The sequence below is a fragment of the Chiloscyllium plagiosum genome, chromosome 3 (genome assembly GCF_004010195.1).
Source record: "Chiloscyllium plagiosum isolate BGI_BamShark_2017 chromosome 3, ASM401019v2, whole genome shotgun sequence".
Classification (NCBI taxonomy): Eukaryota; Metazoa; Chordata; class Chondrichthyes; order Orectolobiformes; family Hemiscylliidae; genus Chiloscyllium; species Chiloscyllium plagiosum.
The window spans coordinates 58,044,775-58,064,086 of NC_057712.1; the positions used below are offsets into that span (position 1 = coordinate 58,044,775).

Here is a 19,312-nt window from a genome sequence, read left to right on the forward strand (position 1 = left end):
GCAATCTGTTACTGGAGCTGAAATCTGCAGCTGTTACATCTATTCTAAATAAGAGCTTGTGGAACACAACATGATGGGGAGATGGGAACCTGATGGTATTATTGCTAGATAGCTAATTCAGAGAGCCAGGGAATGTTCTGGAGTACCAGATTTGAATCCTGCCTTGGCAGATGGTGGAAATAACATTAAAAATCTGGAATTAAGCATCTAATGATGACCACAAATTGCTGATTTGGCTCACTTTAGAGAAGGAAACTGCTATCTTTTCCTTGTCTGGCCTATATGTGACTCCAGAATCTCAGCAGATTCACATCCTGTGAATGAAAGAGATCAGCACTGTGACAGAGTACACAAACTACAAGCCTGCATCCTCAGCATATTCCCCTACAGTGGGGAGACTTGGACGACATCGACAAGGCAAGGGAAAAGGCTGAACAGTTTCCAAATTCACTGTCTCAAGTGGAATTTCTTAGCAGGGTAAGGTCAATAACTCAGAAATCCTGATGTCAATTCCATCAAGTTAGAACATAAGCAATATAATAATTAATTCAATATGTGCCACTGGCAAAAAGTCAGTCTAATTATGTCATAAAATGCAATTGTTCAGCAAATAAAAGTATATCTGAAATTGTCCATTAATTGTCATTCACAGGCTCATGATAAAGAAGTGGAGGCAATCTAGATAGCTCAAAAGAGATGCATCAGTTTTTTTCTCATAGCAGGAAAGAAAAGACAAGGGAACAAGATACTTCGTCGAGAGTTTGCTGCTGGAAAAGCACAGCAGATCAGGCAGCATCCGGGGAGCAGGAAAATCTAAGTTTCTGACCTGCTGTGCTTTTCCAGCACTACACTCTCGACTCTCATCTCCAGCATCTGCAGTCCTCAATTTCTCCTCCATTAAGATACTTTGGTCCATCAGGTTATAGTCCAACAGGTTTAATTGGAATCACTAGCTTTCAGAGCTGTGCTCCTTCATCAGGGGATTGTGGACTAAGACTGCTGCCTCACAGTGCCATTGACCTGGGTTCAAATCCCACCTCAGGCAACTGTCTACGTGGAGTTTGCACATTCTCCCAATATCTGTGAGGGTTTCCTCCGGGTGCTCCGGTTTCCTCCCACAGTCCAAAAATGTGCAGGTTAAGTGAATTGGCCATGCTAAATTGCCCGTAGTGTTAGGTGTAGGGGTATGGATTCTTTGGAGGGTCGGTGTGGGCTTGTTGGGCCGAACAGCTTGTTTCCACACTAAGTAATCTAATCTAAAGTTCACTTGGGAATATAACTTTTAAAACAAGTTTTGCGATTTACATATGAAAGTAGTGAAAGTAACATGGTCATTCTAACAGATGAGTGACTTAACAAACAATCATGGTATTTTTCAATGTATAATTTCAGTTACATCACACTATAAACTTTTGCTACAAATTCTGTGTCTTACAATCGTGTACTCCACAACCAGCTGATGATGGAGCAGTGCTCCGAAAGCTAGTATTTCCAATTAAACCTGTTGGACTATAACCTGGTGTTGTGTGATTTTTAACTTTGTACATCCCAGTCCCATACCGGCATCTCCAAATCTTGGTCAATCAGGGCCATATTCTCATTAGCTATTTGTTACGCATTCTTCACTGGGAATAAGATGATAGATTGTTGCAGGTATATTGAGATGCATTCACATCCAGTAAATCTTGGGGTTGTTGAAATCATGGAAATCTGATCCACACACTGACTAAATTCAAAAGTAATTCAGTAACATACAAAATAATTACATAGTACAGGAATATGTACTGGGAACCTGTTCTATATTATGTAAATGCTGTATGAGTTGCAATAGTTCTAATCTCCCAAGAGCCAGGATTAAATTTATATCTCTATCCCCAAATAGTTAATGGTCTGCTTTTAATATGCAAATTAATTTATCCTAGATCTTTTCTCAATGTCAACATCTTCAATCCTATAATCCCATTAGTCAGGTTTGGCAGGGCATTGGCCTTTTTGCATTTCACCTTCTGATAGTTCATTACTCAGTACCAATTATAGCAGCCACTAGATGAAGAACAGATTTAGGAATGAAGAAAAAGACAAAGACTTCATAGAAAATAGAACAGAAACTTTAAAACATAAACAAATGAACTGTGCGAAAATAACAACATAAATGTGTCTTGCTGTAAATGACTGCTTAACGTAGTGAAACAGATCTGGTATTATTCAATTCCTTACTCAATTACTTCTCTCTCATATTGACAACTTTATACTGCACCAGATTCCAACACGGTTATTTCATGCCATTTGACAAAGATCACTTTCCATTATTAACCTCCAAAATCATTAATTATGAAAAGAAAAAGCAAATATGAGCCTGTTAATGCTTATTCTAAATTAACATCTCATCATATTATCTTGAAACTTACGATTTTTTTCTTCGGACAAAGAAATGCATGGCATTCCAATGTCTCATTTAGCTGACTCTGTGCAATGTATGCAAAGACCTTGTCCTGAGTCTTGTCTGCAGTGCAGTATGATATTCTGTTGGGAGAAAATTACTTATAAGCACATACAATCAAATATCTCTGAAGACATTAAATTCAATAAAGTTTGTCTATATTAGGGATGGACTGATTAGCAAAATACTTGAAAAACTCCCATGCAGATCTCTGGCACAAGGCTGTCTGATTCTGTTACACTCGCTCAGGAGGAAAGATGGACCCTAATTTTAAGACCTCACTAATGTTGAGCATGATAGCAGATTTCAGCAAGTAGTCTGCAAGAATGCTGAAATAGGCAGACAAGGCAGACACAATTTTATGTGCGCAATGTATCAAATGACACACTTTGAAAGAAACAAGATGAATTAGTAGTGTTATTTAAATGGTACAACTTTGAAAGAAACTTCCTGCTCTTCCTTTAGGCTCACATGTACCAGCACAAGGACTAGTGACAACAGCAGTTTGGCAACAGATGTCAATGCTGATTTTGAGGGCGGTACAAGAATGGAGGGATCTGAGGTTGCAGTCCCTGAATGGTTAGAATAACCTGCAGCCAGAGCAAGGCACAAGCAGGCACCTGCTCAGTGGGTAAGATCACATTAGTTCTGCTACAGAGACCTAAAATTAGCACTTTGAAGGGACATTGCATGGAAGGCAACTTATAGGTCGTTACAATAAAATGTCCTGTACATGGCATGCTGGTTTTTTGCTGGGTTTATCAATGTCAAGCAGCATGAAGGTGCTCAGCTCACCTACGTGGTACACTGTTTTGCACAGAACTTAAAGTCTTACCTTTTCATTATTGAAGTAGTGGCCAACCCCAATGTTGCACTTGAAGACCCAACCAATGTGCATCTGATGGCTGCTGTCTCAACTCATATTGCAACACAAGGAGAAATCATTCTTGGTGCTGCAGTGGAATCTCAGGCCTCTGCAGTACAAGTTGTGCTTACTGCCAAGTTAGGGAGATGTGAAACTGTGTGAAGGTACAGTATGGAATAATGCATAGACGTATATAAAAGAACCATTAAATCAGTCTAGAAGACAATGGGAATATAGTCAGGTTAACGTACAAGACAGCATGGCAAGACTGGAAGTTTTTTATTTTAATGCAAGGTAGCCGCAGGTAATGCAGATGATTGAGGGCATTGATTAATACATGAACAAGTGGTATAATTGCTATCACAGAGCCATGTTGAGGCAGGGACAGAACTGGTAGCTCAATGTGCTGGGGTGTAGAATCTTTAAGTGTGCAAAGGAGGTGGTGTTGTCACAATATTGGTCAAGGAGTCAACTACTGCACAAGGACAATATTATGGAAGGTTCCTTAAATGAGACCTCAAGGGTAGAATTTAAACACAAACAGGAGCCAATCACCTTGCTGGGCGGTATAGTATGGACATCAAATTATCAGAGAGATAGGAAGATGGATTTGTAGGAAAATCTTAGAAGTGTAAACAACAGAGTAATAACAGAAGGGGATATCAACTTCCACAGTTTTAACTGACACTGTGGGAAGCTAGAGAAGAAATTGCAGAGCTCTTAGCAGAGATATTTGGATCATTAACAGCAAAAGATGAGGTGCCAGAATACTAGAAGGTGGCTACTGGTGCATCATTATTTTAAAAAGGCAGCAAGGAAAAGCCAAGGAATTGCAGATTGGTGAGCCTAACATCAGTGGTGGATAAGTTGTTGGAGGGCATTCTGAGAGACAGGATCTACATGCATTTTGAAAGGCAAGGACTGATCAGCAATAGTCAGTCAGCATGGTTTTATGCATGGGAAATCATGTCTCTCAAATTTGATTGAGCTTTTTGAAGAGAGGATAAAGAAGATGGACAAAGGCAGAGTGGACTTTAGCAAGGCCTTCAATAAGGTTCCATATGGTACACTGATTAACATAGGATTCAAGGAGAGCTAGCCAACTGGATATAAAATTGGCTTGACAGTAGGAAACAGAGGGTGATGGTAGAGGGCTGTTGTTCAGACTGAAGGCCTGTGACCTGCGGTGTGCCGCAGGGATTGGTGCTGGGTCCGATATTGTTCGTTGTTTATATGAATAATTTGGATGAGAATGTAGGAGGCATGTTTTGCAAGTTTGCAGATGACACCAAAATTTGTGGTATCGTGGACAGTGAAGAAGGTTAAGAGTATAATGGGATCTTAATCAACCGAACTGGACAATCAAGGAATGGCAAATGAAGTTTAATTCAGAAAAATGCAAGGTGTTATAGTTGCCAAAACAAACGAGGGCAGGTCTTACACAGTTAATGTTAGAGTCCAGGGGAATGTTGTTTAACAGAGACATTTAGGGGTGCAGTTACATAGTTCCTTGGAAGTTGTGTCACAGGTAAAGGACTGGAAAGAAATGTCAGTTAATTGACAGAAATGATAATAGTACAAGACAAAATGTGGCATGATGAAACAGAAATGAAGGACATAAGACAGATCCTGGGATGCGTGAATAGTTATAGCAGGTTACTCAAGTTAGAGAAAAGTACAGATGTGAGAACCTGGCAAAATGGAGCAGACTCTTTTTTTTGCTCACAAGATGGGTAGAAGAAGAAGCAAAATCAAAACTTGGGAAAGACTTTAGCAGAATTGAGAAAAATGTGGACCTTGAATAGATTAAGCAGATCACAGATGTGGATGCTCCACCTTAACTTCTGGCAGTGGCAGAGGGATACAATGCGACTCAAATGGACAGTAACTTAGCAGGGCCCTTTGAAATGTAAGCAGTGAATGTAAATGCTCTTTAATACATGAATATTAAATGTCTTTTTATATATCATGATTTTAGGTTTCATTCAAATTCCCTACTATTTGAAAATGAGGAACAAACCAGCCATCAGTGAGAGTTTTTAAAAAAAAAAGAAACACACTGCCAGACCGCTTTAACAGGTCAGCTCGTGTAGTTTAGAAACATACCCAAAGGACTGTTATTATATCATTATGAATGTTTGGCTGAGTTTGATGATTATTTCAGCAGAGGAATTAGAGTTTATTATTTGCTTGACTGCTTAAAGAGCCTGTAGTAATGAATCAAGTGTCTTTGACATGGATCTGAAGAGAAGTTCGTTTTGAAAAGAGATCAACCATTTGAGGAAGTTTAAAGGCTCTGACTACATTTCATAGAAACTAGGAGAAGTAGATCATCAGGCCTTTCAAGTCTGTTCTGTTGTTCAATATCATCATGGCTAATTGCCCACCTCTATGCCATATTCCCAGCTTCTCCCTAGTGCTCTTGGGGTCTTTAATATCAAAGAATTTATCTCTTTCTTGAATATACTCAGTGACCCAGCTTCTACAGCTCTGTGTGTAGAGAATTCCATTTTGAGTGAAGAAATGTTTTCTCATCTCAATCCTAAACAGCCTACCCCATATCCTGAAACGGTGTACTCCAATTCTAGACTGCCCATCCAGGGAAAATATCCTCCTTGCATCTAGTCTGTCTGGCCCTGTTAAAATTTTATGTATTTCAATACAATTATTCTCCTGTAATTCTACTAAACTAAATTCTAACAAATTTTATAGTGTTTTTTTAAACTAAGTGTGAATAATTGGAAACAACTTAATTGCACAAACTTTTGTTTCCATGATCCCTGAAGGCTGTCCATGGGGAACAATGGATGGAGGCTTGTTAAAGTGGCATGAGAGATATGAATGAGCATTGTATGGGTAGAGCCACAAAGGTAGGTGTAACAGAGATGGCTGAGGAGGGTGTGAAGGTAAGTTCCAGCAAACAGGGGCAGGCCTACTAACCAGCTTGCCTCAGCACTCAACCATCCCCATCGCCACTTAGCCTTTTTTTTTTGCTGACTCTACCCCATCCGTCCACCCCACAGTCAAAATGATTGCAAAGGCAGCCAGTTAAATCAAGTCGGACCTGTCAAGTGAGGACATTTCCTAGGTCATACTGCCCACCTTGGAGGGTAACGAAAGTCCAACCCTATAAGGTGCAGACAAATCAATAGGAAAAGTTCAAGGCAAGCATCAACCTGTTCCTTTCCTCTGTTTATGTACCATACCAGGTTCAATAAAAGAGCAGAACAATCAGTTCATCAAAATAGCTTAAATAAACAAAGCAACAGATAACCTTTCAAATTTAAATGTAAGTAGAAAGAGGAGAAAATTGTAAAAACACCAAACGGTAGAGCATCACCTGTTAAATACAATACCTGTAAATAGAGACGTTTTCTATAAGTTCATTGGTTGTAGTATCTTGTAACATTATCCCCCGAGGTGAAACAATTAGGGTAACTTTGAGGAATTTCTTTCCACTTGCTTTTGCCTAAAATCAATCAAATTAAAAATTACAATTATTTTAATATTACAGTATCAGGCTACTCAAAGGACAAATAACCAGACAGTCCAGTTAACTGGAGATATGTATATTACAAAGAAAGTTAATATTTTACATAGAGTCATAGAGATGTACTGCATGAAAACAGACCCTTCGATCCAAGCCATCCATGCCGACCAGATATCCCAACCCAATTTAGAAACTATATTTTTGTACACAAGCATACAAAGAATGAGAAAAATTGTTGCTTTACATTTCACTATGATCTACTGAGACGGCTCAAAGCTTGGTCAAGGAAGCAGTTTTTAAGGAGCACCTGACAGCACCGATAAAGAGATAGAAAAGTAGAGAGATTCAGAAAAGGAAATCCAGTGCTTAGGACATGGACAACTGAAGAAGCAGTCACCAATGGAAAAATGAAACTGGTGATTTGTAAGAAATTACAAATCACAGGTGAGCAAATATTTGAGGGTTGTTGGACTCGAGGATGTTAGGGTGATAGGACCTGTAAGGCCATGGAGGGAATCCCAAATCAAAAAAACTTCTGAATACTTGTAAGGGCCAACAACTGAAATGGGCAAAAAATGGTGCACTATAAATTCAAGCTTTTATCAATGAACATAGCATAGCTGACAAGTAAGCATTACACATTCAATAACAATTATCTACAACAGGAAACACGTCCCCTGTTTCCAAATGGAACAGAACATTGTATTTGGAATCATTCTTGGTTTATTGAGAAACTCGCATGTATCCTTTCAAAACCATGGTACTAACTGGTTGCTAAATGGTACATTAACTGCTTTAAAATGGGTTTTCTTTTGAAAAGGCTGCTAAGGATGAAGCCATCAAAGCAGATATAGTTGCTCTCTGGTATCTTGTCCAAGTAACTGTTTTTTGAAGGGTTAACACACTTAAACACATAGGGCATCAGATGACACCAATTTTGCCATCCCTTCTGTCACAGTTCCTTGAGACAAACCTCATAAGTGAAATGGCAAGTTAAAGCTCCAATGGAGAGCGCAGTCCTTGCTAACCAGGTTCACGTCAAGCAGGGGTTCTGTCCAGTCAATCTCCACTGAGGCTCCATACAAACCCCAACTGCACTTGTGAAGAGACTCAAAGAATGCTGTACATGACCAAGGAGTGTCTCCTCTACAGACTTAGTGACAGACTAACCACTTTTAATTCAACAAAGGAAGTTATTACCTGGTAAGTAAATCCACATGTCCACATACATACACATACAGTTCATCACCTAAGTAGCGCACAGTATTGAATAACCTGCTGGTCCTTATTGCACTCTCCAAGTGTTACTGATGTATTCCAGTTGTGCCCACAATTAAGCAGCATTTGATATTACTCCTTTCTGGTCAATACGGGACCATGTCAATGCTGCCAGGTGATTATATTAGTATATTTTTTCAGATTGGAGGAAGGTTTGTAATGGAGTTTCCCAGGTAACCAATAGAATCCACGCTTTTTCCTCATGTATGTTAATGATCTGGGTCTTGGTGTTCAGGGATCAACTTCAATGTTTGCAGATGATATGAAACTTGAAAGCACTGTAATCTGTAAGGTGGACAGTGTAGAACTCTAAAGGTCATGGACAAGCTGATGGAGTGGAAAGATATAAGTTCAGTGTGGAGAAATGTGAGACGATGCATTTTGGTAGGTACTGCTGAGACAGAATATTAAATACAGTGTACAATACTTTAGAAGGTGAAGGAGCTGAGGGAGCCTGGTGTATATGTGCACAGATCACTAAATGTGGAGACGGCAGACAATAAAGCATACTGAATCCTGTTATTTATGAATAGGTGCACGGAGTACAAGAGCAAGGACAGCATGCCGGATTTATACAAGATGCATTTTAGACCTCTGCTAGGTCACCATGTAAAGTTCATGGTGACAAACTATAGACTACAGCATGGACAGACTAGAAGAGATTTACTAAACATGATTCCAGGCAAGAGCAACTTCAGTTACATTGATATATTGGAGAGGTAAGGACTGTCGTTCTTTGAGAAAAGGTCACGAAAAGGAGTTCTGTCAGATGCTTTGAAAATCATTAGTGGTCTGAATCGATTGAGTAGGGAGAAACTGGTCCCACTCTCAAAAGGTTTAAGAACAAGAGGTCAAATATTTAAACTGATGCACAAACGTAGCAAAAACTAAGCATGAGAAAAGAACATTTTTACTTCAATGGATCTGGAATGCACTGTCTGGTGGAAGCAGAGACAATCAAGGAATTCAAAGGCTGTTGGATGATAACGTGAACAAAAATAATTTGCAAGGGTATGGGAAAGGGCAGATGAATGGCACTAAGTCATAATGCTCATTGGAGAGACCACACAGACACCGTGAACCAAATGGCCTTCCCTTCTGTGACATAACAATTCATATGTTTATATTCTAGATGAGCTGGGCGCTCAGTCCAGCAACATTCCAAGCTTCAAACCTTTTCTACAATGTGTGTTAAGTGTAGATATACCAGCTCTAGAACGAATTCAAATCAATCCCAATACATGCAATTGAATGATCTCTTCCTGTCTCTTTGCAATTCACGTGTGGGTTATAAGCATCACTGGCTGGTCCAGCATTAATACCCATCCCTAATCCATAAAATCCACAGCATAGAGACTTGAAATTTATTAACCTCTATAAGCAATTAATTTAGATTTTGGGAGCATGAATTTGGAATATTGAAAGATGCAAACAGACAATCTATTAGATGCAGGCAATCAGGCTGTATACGGTGCACATTGATAGCTTATACATTAATTTTACTATTGGTTTGATCATATGATAATTCATGCTTTTTTAAATCAAATGTCAACTTCCTGCTTTTGCTATTTAAATGAAGTCATGAATTTATTTAGTTGGTTGTGCTGACAACTTGCAACACCCTCAGTTAAGAAGTTAAGTTCCAAACCAATATTTGCCTTATTTATCCTCACAGGTAGTGTGACAAGAAACCAAATCAATGCAAGCTGTAAAACTGTGCATATAAAATATATATAACACACATAGAATACATAAATATAAAGGAGGAATAAGAATAGGTCATTTGGTCTCATTAGCATGCTCTATCATTCAATAAGATCATGGATGACTGGATTGTATCCTGAGCTCCACATTCCTGCCTAGCCCCTAAAAACAAATCTACAAGTCCTTTATTATGAAAATTTGCATTAAAACAATATTCAATGATCCTGCCTCCATTCCTGCATGGGAAACAGAGTTCAATGCTTGCAAACCAGAGGGAATAAAGTTTCATCTGTGTCTTAAATGGGAAGTTCCTTATTGGTAAAAAAAGTGTTCCTCTCAGGATCTTGTGTGTTTCAATAAAATTGCTTCTCATTCTTCAGAACACCAAGAGATATAGCCTTCCCAATCTTTCATCGTCAGATAGCCTCCTAGCCCTTAACTGCCACCCATCGTAGCTATCAGTCAACATTAAATATACTTTAAAATGTATAGAACAATCATTTGTAAAAATAGAAGTGCATGTGTCACTATTAAATGTGGTTGATATGAACTCAAATTTGGTAACTTGCATTTTTTTTGTATTAATCAGGGCAAGCATGACTCCTCATCATTCCTGAACATATATAGCTTTCAGGTAAGATAATGGAGGAGATTAAAAAAGGTGGGGGTAGAGCATTATTGGTTAAACAATCAATCACAGCAGAGAGGAGAAATTATATGGAAAATGAAGCATCAAACGAGGCCATGCAGATTAAGCTTAGAACAAAAGGAGCAGCCACATTGTTAGATGTGTACAAATATGTCAGCAAATTTCTGAGTGCAGAAACAATATGGCTATAATAGTTGAGGATTTCAATTACCCAAATATCGACTGGAATACCACAAAGGGCACACAATTCTTAAAATGCATCCCACAGAACTTTTCTAGCCAGCGTGTAAGAAACCTAACGTGATATAGTGCAATCTTCTATTCAGTCTGGAGAAATGAGGCAGGAATAACTAATGAACTTTCAGTTGTGATTATAATACTGTTATCAAAAGGGAAAAAAACAGAACATGTGTAAAAGTTCCAAACTGGAAGAAAGACAACTTTACAAAGCTGAGATGAACTGGCAAAAGTGGACTGGGTGCAGCTACTTGAGGGGAAGTCAGGGATAAGTTAGTGGAATGCATTCAAAACAGTAATGATCAACAGACACTGTAGACATGCCCCCACAAAAATTAAGGATGATACTCCCAAACCTAGGGTCTCACGATTATCCAGAAGGATAAGTGCAAGATCAAGCAGAAAAATTGAGCTTATGACTACTTCAAAAAATAGTAATACTTGAAGAAACTTAAGAGTAGTGTAGAAAGCAGATGGGTGAAGTGAAAAAAGAATCTCGGAAAGCAAAATCCAGTTTTAATTAGTTTAGCAAGTACTCTCCTCTTTTCTGTCCACAACATTTCCATTTTTTTTAAACCTCTTTTAGGGTTATACTCATTACAGTGCTGTCCTTATACATGTCACACATTTACTTTAGCACAGCATTACACTGTCAGTAGCAGAATGAATAGCAAATTACCCTTCTTCAAAAACAGTTCTTGCCAATATGTTAAACAATATTTGGAATGGGAAAAGTGCCAAACTTAACCACAGCCCAAGGGTCTTGTGTGTGACCTCACTACATTTCAGACTTGTCACAAGTCAAACCTTTTCATCTGACTTCCCAGCATCTGAGGGAGGTGATGTCACTGGGCTAATAACACTGGGCTAACAATGTTGAAAAAGGGATTGGAATCACACAATGAGAGATGGTGCAATTTGAACTCAGTACAATCTGGATGTAAAAATCTAGCCTAACAATAATCATAATGACCACTGTCATAAAGACCCATCTGGTTCAGTAATGTCCTTTAAGAGGGAAAAATCTGCCTATTCTTACCTGTTCTGGCCTACACGTGACTCCCCACCCACAGCAATTTCGTTGAGTCTTAACTGTTATGAATTCTGATTAAAACAAAACTGAACAGACCACCCAGCATCAACCCAGGCACAGAAAATGATAAACAGAGCCCTGTTGGCCTGCAAAAACTTTAAATATTGCACTCATCAGAACTGGAACATATGACTTGGCCGTTGTTATTCCAAGACACCTCTTTCTATTGTTTGAGAAGGGGATGCTGATTCTTTGGGCCATCATTTCCAGGGAGAGGTAACTAGAGCAGCTAATAGTGTTACTGTACCTTTGAGTGTGAAAGCTGGCAAGGATTTAACAAGCACAGAATTTGCTGAAAAATTTAAGAATGTAACATTTGGCTATGAAACAAATAATTGAGCTGAGGAGTTACGGTACACAACAAATTCGAATTTGGCCAGTTTAAATTATGCCCCAAAATACCAAAATCAAATCGAATTGTAATTTTACTGTGTTAACGACATCAAACCAATGAGACGATCCGATGTTTTGGGGTTTAAACATCGGGCATTTTGAACAGTTAGCCAGAGCGACGAAGAGCACCAACAAGCACAGACTGCCTGCAGAATTGCTCTCGGAAAGGAACCTGTTCATATGAAATCTGTGCAGAAGACTGAAGAAAAGACCCAGAAAAAATATACAGAGCAAGATAGACAGTTGGCTGGTTTTGAAATTTGAACTTTTTTGTAGAACTTAATTGGGGATATTATTGGATCAGTATAGTGTTAGAGAGTGGGAGGTAGATAAATTGATCAGACAAAGGAAATTTACAGTGTTGATAGTTGTTTACTGTTCTTGGAGTTAAAGAATACATTGTTTTTTTTTCTTTTAAATAGTAGGATTTGGTAGTTCTTTGTTACCCGTACTTTTACAGATTATGAGGTAAAGTGAGCTTGTGTGTGTGTCTGGTTTACCCAGTATCATAACAACTGCCCACCTTAATTCTCAGAGGGTAGATTCTGATTGGTCAGGATGTGATGTTGAGATACAGCAGACATTGGCTGCCTTCATTATACCTTTTCTTTTTAAGAAAAATTGGTTGGCCTGTTAGTCCTTTGCACCGAAGTTTGATGTTGATTTTTACAATTAATGAGAACCATTAGCACTGTTGTTCAGATAGGTGGCAGGGATTACTTACTGGGATCATCATTTAGTGGTTTCAGTATCCAGTGTGATCTAATGATGCTGCTCTCATGATGGCCAGAGTGAAATACAGGCTAGTTAAAAAAATGTCAAATTATTTGGCATGTAACAGGAAGATCAGGTTGTTGCAACAGCAGTTCAGTGATCATTTAGGTGGCATAGTAAAACCTATCAATTTATAAAAGGTTCTTACCAATTGGAGGGGTTGAGCTACAGGGAGAGGCTGAAGAGGCTGGGGTTATTTTCGCTCAAACGTCAGAGGTTGAGGGGTGACCTTATAGAGGTTTATAAAATCATGAGGGCCTGGATAGCGTAAATAGACAAGGTCTTTTCCCAAAGGTGAGGCAGTCCAAAATTATAGGGCGTAGGTTTAAGATGAGTGGGAAAAGATTTAAAAGGAACCCAAGGGGCAACATTTTCACGCAGAGGCTGGTGCGTGTATGGAATGAGCTCCCAGAGGAAGTGGTGAAGGCTGGTACAATTATAACATTTAAAAGGCATCTGACGGGCATATGAATAGGAAGGATTCAGAAGGATATGGGCCACATGTTGGTAAACGGGACTAGATTTATTTAGGATATCTCGTCTGCTTGAATGAGTTGGACTGAAGGGTATATTTCCATTCTGTATATCTCAGTGACTTTATGATCATAAGGCAGTCCTCTAATGGAAGAAAGGGTGAGAGACAGAGACAGAAAAATACAATTGGTGGTGCTTTAACCTGAGGGTCACCATGCCTCAAGCAAGTGAGAGTTCAGTAGGGTGAATCCTTTATGATAAGTTCAGCAGGTGTGTGAGATTTGAATCCATGCTATTGTCATCACGCTGGAAATCAGCTATCAAGCCAAGTAAACTACAGTTTTACTGACAAGCAAGAATCTACAATAACAATGTGTTTATTTTCCACCTTCAATGTACTAAAACGCCTCAAGGGGTTTGTTACAGGGACCAAAAATAGTGGCATTCATATTCCCAATATTAAGCTGCAGGACAGTTTCTACATCCAGTTCTGGAGGTCAGGCACATAGCATAATAAATCAGAAGCAATGGAGGAGTCAACAGTGGTGGTAATGCTGGGTATCAGTGTATGTGTAGAACCTGATATGCACTCAGATGTTGCTGCTGAGACAAGCTCGCAGATGAGAAACAGATCAAGCAGTTGGTTTGACAGAAAACTTGACATTAAAAGTAGCCTGGGTACATTTGCAATTTAAACCAATATAAAACAACAGCTCTCATCTTGAGAATGTGCAAAATGTACAATATCAGAGTTTATTTCATATTTACTGCAGCTAAAAGCAATAATCTTCACAAAACTGTGCTTGAATGACTGACTTGACAAACAAATAAACTTAGCTAATGCAAAAAGCATCTGAGGGTTGGGCAGTGGGGGGGGGGGGGGTAGAGATAATGTTACATGTTATTAAAAATAGCATTTTAGTGCCAATGTTTCCTGTGTTCTGTCTGGTTTGTGCAGTGTGTTGATTGGAGTCATTTCTCAATAAACATCCCATTGTGCTTTATCCCAGACATTTGGTAGAGGTCTGGCAGTTCTTCACTTTCTAGTTGTGAACAGGAGTAGATTAATGTATACAATCATGTAGTAAGGGCTTTTATGAACAAAAGAGAAAAACAGGCAGACAAAGTCTTTTAAAAAAGCAAGCCAAGGTCAGAGAAGGCAAGAATCCAGTCATAAAGCACCTTGACAAGAGCTGTTAAAATTTAAATTTTCAATGTTCTTCAATAAATTAAAATAAAATTTAACACATTGCATCATTTAGAACTCTACAATTCCACACTACTCCCATTTGAAGTGGCTGCACATTTTGTGGCTCTTGGCACCATTATGGCACTTCTGGGCGATGTTTCTTTCAAAATCATTACTCACAAAGAAATGAATGATGAACTGGCCAGAGAACAGAAAGTGGTACTTTGCTATCAAATATGCCTTTGACCAAATTATGGGCAAAAGGCCAACAGCAAAAGAAAAACAAGTCCCAATAAATCCCTTTACAATTCAAACATGACTGCAAGGCAGTGTTGTCTAGTAAATTTGAACACAAATTCAGACGATCTTTACAAGTTTAAATGGTACACTTTTCTGATCAGTGAACAAAAATCCCTATACATCCTGTGTTGCTCTAAACTCAAATCAGGGATATGTGTCTTCACACACACTTCAGCAGAAATGCAGAGCCAACCTTGAGAGAATAGAGGAGAACAAAATAAACTATTTTCCCATGATAAACAATTAAGAGTTGTGCTTTGTTCCATGTTGTGTTTAACTTTAACAATAAAGATAATTTTGTGCTAGAGAGGACAGATTGTTCCAAAGGCCTGGATTTTGAGGGAAAATACCACCAAACACTGAGGTATTGACTGATACTGAAGACCTTGATGTCACCACAAATTCTGGCAAACCTATCCCAAAAACAGGAAGCTGACACGTGCCTCAATGGGCTCTGGAGGATGCTGGGCAATTAGTCACTTTAGAAAGTGGCAGCTAGGAGGCTGTAATTCTATAACTTGGGCTAATGGCTAAGAAGCTATGCTTAGAGTCAATACATGCAGGCCCAAAACATAAATGTAATTGTCATGTTGGATCTCCTTTTTGCAAATCAAATTTGCTAAAACTTTTCACTGCAACTTGCAAAACCAAAATTACCAGCTAAAATCATACAATCCTACAGTGCCAAAAGAGACCATTCATCCCATTGAGTCACTAAAGAGCATCCCATCTGGACCCACCCCATAACCCCATATTGACCATAGTAAATCCACCTACCTTGGACACTACGGGACAACTGAGCATGCCAATTCCCCGAACCTGTGCATTTTGGACTGTGTGAGTAAACCAGAGCACCTAGCAGAAACCCACTCAGACACAAGAAGAACATGCACACTCCACACACAGTCATCCAAAGAAGGAATCAAACCCAAGTTCCTGGCGCAGTGAAGGAGCAGTGCTAACCAATGTGTCAGGGTGCAGCCCGTACATCTTGAGAGTCTATGTTTAAATGAGTTTACAAAAGGAAATATCCAGTAGAAACTATCTTTACTTTCCAAAGCAGTGAAAGCAATTGATATTTAAGTAGCTTAAAAATGTTCATGTTAAAGCATTTCAAGTAAATCAAGCACACTGGCATTGAATATCACATGACAACACAGCAGTCTCCATACAAATCAGCTACAAAAAGATTTCTACCGTGTTTGAAAGTCATTTACACTGGCCTCATTACAGCTGCCGGTGTATTCACTGCATCATTTAGTCAAATTTCAATTCTTTCTTAAAGCCATAATCTTGAGCAAAGTTACAAAAGGCTAAAGAATTATGAAATCAAATTGTGTTCTTGGTTGAAGACTTGTGTACCTTTAACAATTCTGAGAAGTACAGTGTAAAAGGATACTGCTCAACCCTCTTTTCCACATCAGCTATCTGCAAGTACATTATGAATTGGTGCCACTGGCCATCTCAATTTCTTTGCTTCTCTCACTCACTCTAATCTATCTCCACCATTACTGGATGCTGCAAAGGCTGTGGGCCAGACAATATTCCAAAGATGTGTGCTCCAGAACTTATCGCACTCATAATCAAGCTGTTCCCAGTACAGCTACAACAATGGTATTGACCTGACAATGTGGAATATTGCCCAGCTATGTGCTCTACACAAATCCAACCCAGCCAATCACGACCACAACAGCCTACTTTTGATCATCAGTAATGTGATACTTCATGGAGTTCAGAGTCTTCCAGGATCACAAACTCTTGACTGTATAACTCTGCGCTGCTACTTCTGCAGGAAGGGGATGATGGTGTCTGGGACAAAGTCATTATATGTAGGAAGGCTTTTGTTTGACTCGTCTATGAGTCAGTTCCCCCAAATTTTGGTACTAGACCCCATTCCTTTTTTGGGACTTTTCAGCATTGAATCAACTGAGAGCCTTGCTAGACCATTTCAGAAGACATTTAAGAGTCAACCATATTGTCCGTTGGGGTAGAGAACTCAAAAGATTAATAATCCTCTGAATAAAAAAAAGTCCTCATCTCTCTCTTAAGTGGGAGGCCTCTTATCTTTAAACTGTGTCCCCGGTATCAGACTCCCCCTGAAAGGAAACATCCTCTCAATATCTACAGTCAGAAACAGGTAAAGCAAAACACTCAAGACACCAAGGTAATAGCTCAGCAACACCTCTCCTGTACCATCTCCATTTAAATTAACATAAAATTACTCTCATAAAATCATGTTGACTCTGATTGAGTATATTATGATTTTCTAATCGTATTGCACTACTTCCATAATAATGGATTTCAGCTATTTCACAATGACCAAAGTTAGGCTAAATGGCCTAGAGTTTTTGGATTTTTGTCTCCCTCCTTTCTGGAACAGGGGTTCTGCCCTTGTGGTCTTCAAATTTTGGAAAAGCTTAACAAATTGAACCTTTCCAAGGTTACAAACAATTAATTCGCTTCTTTTCAAGACTCCTGGATGCACACTATCATGTCCAGCAGGCTTGTCAATTTTTAGTTGCAATAATTTTTCCAGCACAATCGCTGTCACTATCAAAAAAAGTGCACGTTATCCTTTCTTTTGAACTTTGATTCTGTACTATTATGATTTTTTTTGTCTCTTCTACCATGAAGACAGGCTCAAATATCTGTTCAAAATCTATGCCATTTCCATGTTTCCCAATATTAATTTTCCAGTGCTATTCTCTAAGGGACTGATGTTTACTTGAGCTACTCTTCTTTTGATAATACTCTTGTAGAAGCTCTTACCATCTTGCTTTCTAATTTGTGATTTATGATTAAGAAAAATGATTAAACTCAGTTTTTGCATATCCTTTCTCTACACATTTTTAGTGAGGGGGCAGTAAGCGGAGAAATGGTTTCCAAAGTCAATAGAAAATTTAAGTGCAGCTCCTACCTGGGAGACAGGGGGAGGGAAATCTACCAGTGTGAGAGGAGGACAGAATTCATTTTATGGAAACACTATTTGATCTTCTCTTTATTAGTTGGTGAAATATTTAAAACTAAGCTCTGACATGGATCTGTAGCATGTGTGAAAATCAAGTGCATTTGGTCAAGTTACTCACCATGGACAGTTAGCAGGCATAGGAAGTTTGTTAAAGTATTAAATTCTTAAAATACTTAAAGGTTTCTAAAAAGTGCTCAACATATGTAGAAATATTTAAAAGACATACCTGCCCACTGAGCTAAAGACCGCCCCGAAGAAGCATGTCTTATGCTTTTAGTGATGATGTAGCCTCACCATCATCCTACTACTCAGCTTCTGATGTTCAATCCTGGTGCAAGTAGTATGATGCAAGTAGTAGTAGTTGAAGAACCAGGTACATTTGTATTTCTTTGTGTAGCCAATGGCAAATCCAATCCCACATTTATTATAATGGTGAAGTTGCTTCAATGATGCAAGAACTAATATCACAGCAATGCTCCAAAATCTACATCTGTGCACAAAATATTGTGACCAAGCTATCAGTACAGAATATGGACCAAAATTTATCAAATAAAACAGTTACCACAGTAATTATCCGTCGAATGGCTGCAGCTGCCATCCCCTCCCCTTTCGGCTGGTCCACTACGGTTACCCCAAGGTACTTAAGGTGAAAGACCATTCCTTCCTGTAAGGATTCTTTTGTATCAGTCCAGTTTTCTGGCAGCTCTGAAAATTAAGAGAAGAAAAGTTATTTTATGGAAGGAAGGCAAGCTCACATTAAGATTTAGTCTTTCAACACTACTCAAAGGTCTTGATTGACCTATAGTCATTCCTATGTTTCTGCAAGGGTTCCCTTCCTGAGAATCCCCGCAAATGGTTAAATTCACACATGCAGAGCTCATTAAAAATAAGTTAAAATGGTTAAAAATATCACAAATACATGATTTTTGCCCGCAGATATTGATTTTTGTTCCAACTTATTTTTTAGCGTTGACAAGCAAATTAATGAATCATGATTTGTGATTTCGCAGTTAGAGGATTTACTGTATATCAGACATTATAAATTATTTTGAAGGAAATAGGCAAATATCAGAGCTAATGTACATACAGTAAGATCCTCAAAAAAGCAACTGGATAAATATTTGTATTTTTAAATAAATCCTTGGCTTATTAAAACATTGGCAGAGCCTACTTCATTATCCATTCTTTGTTGTACTACAGAAGGTGCTGGTTCCTACAATTCAATACTTGCTCTACCATTGAAGGTGCAAAATGTTCATGTTTTGCCGTTGTCTGTAAACAAACTAACTTAATACTAATAGACTGCAGTGGTTCAAGAAGACAGCTGACCATTACCTTTTCAGTGACTGACAATACATTCCAACCAGCAACGTCCACATCCACTGAGTAAATAAACAAAGTATGGCCTAAGAGTAATGACTGCAATGAGATGAGCCAGATAGACCTTATAGAATGAGT

General features: G+C 38.7%; 1 protein-coding gene across 4 annotated transcripts in view; it reads right to left on the bottom strand.

Moving 5' to 3' along the window:
• LOC122543767 (low density lipoprotein receptor adapter protein 1-B-like) overlaps nucleotides 1-19,312 on the bottom strand; it is a 99,736-nt gene that overhangs the window by 35,981 nt on the left and 44,443 nt on the right. For all 4 annotated transcript variants that reach the window (XR_006310132.1, XM_043682530.1, XM_043682523.1 and 1 more), the window contains exons 2-4: nucleotides 18,417-18,559; nucleotides 6,662-6,774; nucleotides 2,409-2,523 (exon numbers count right to left, since the gene is read on the bottom strand). Coding sequence is in view for 3 of the 4 variants with exons in the window: in XM_043682530.1 (XP_043538465.1) it covers nucleotides 2,409-2,523; nucleotides 6,662-6,774; nucleotides 18,417-18,559 (371 nt within the window). In the remaining variant the exon portion in view is untranslated. The remainder of the gene's footprint in view (nucleotides 1-2,408; nucleotides 2,524-6,661; nucleotides 6,775-18,416; nucleotides 18,560-19,312) is intronic.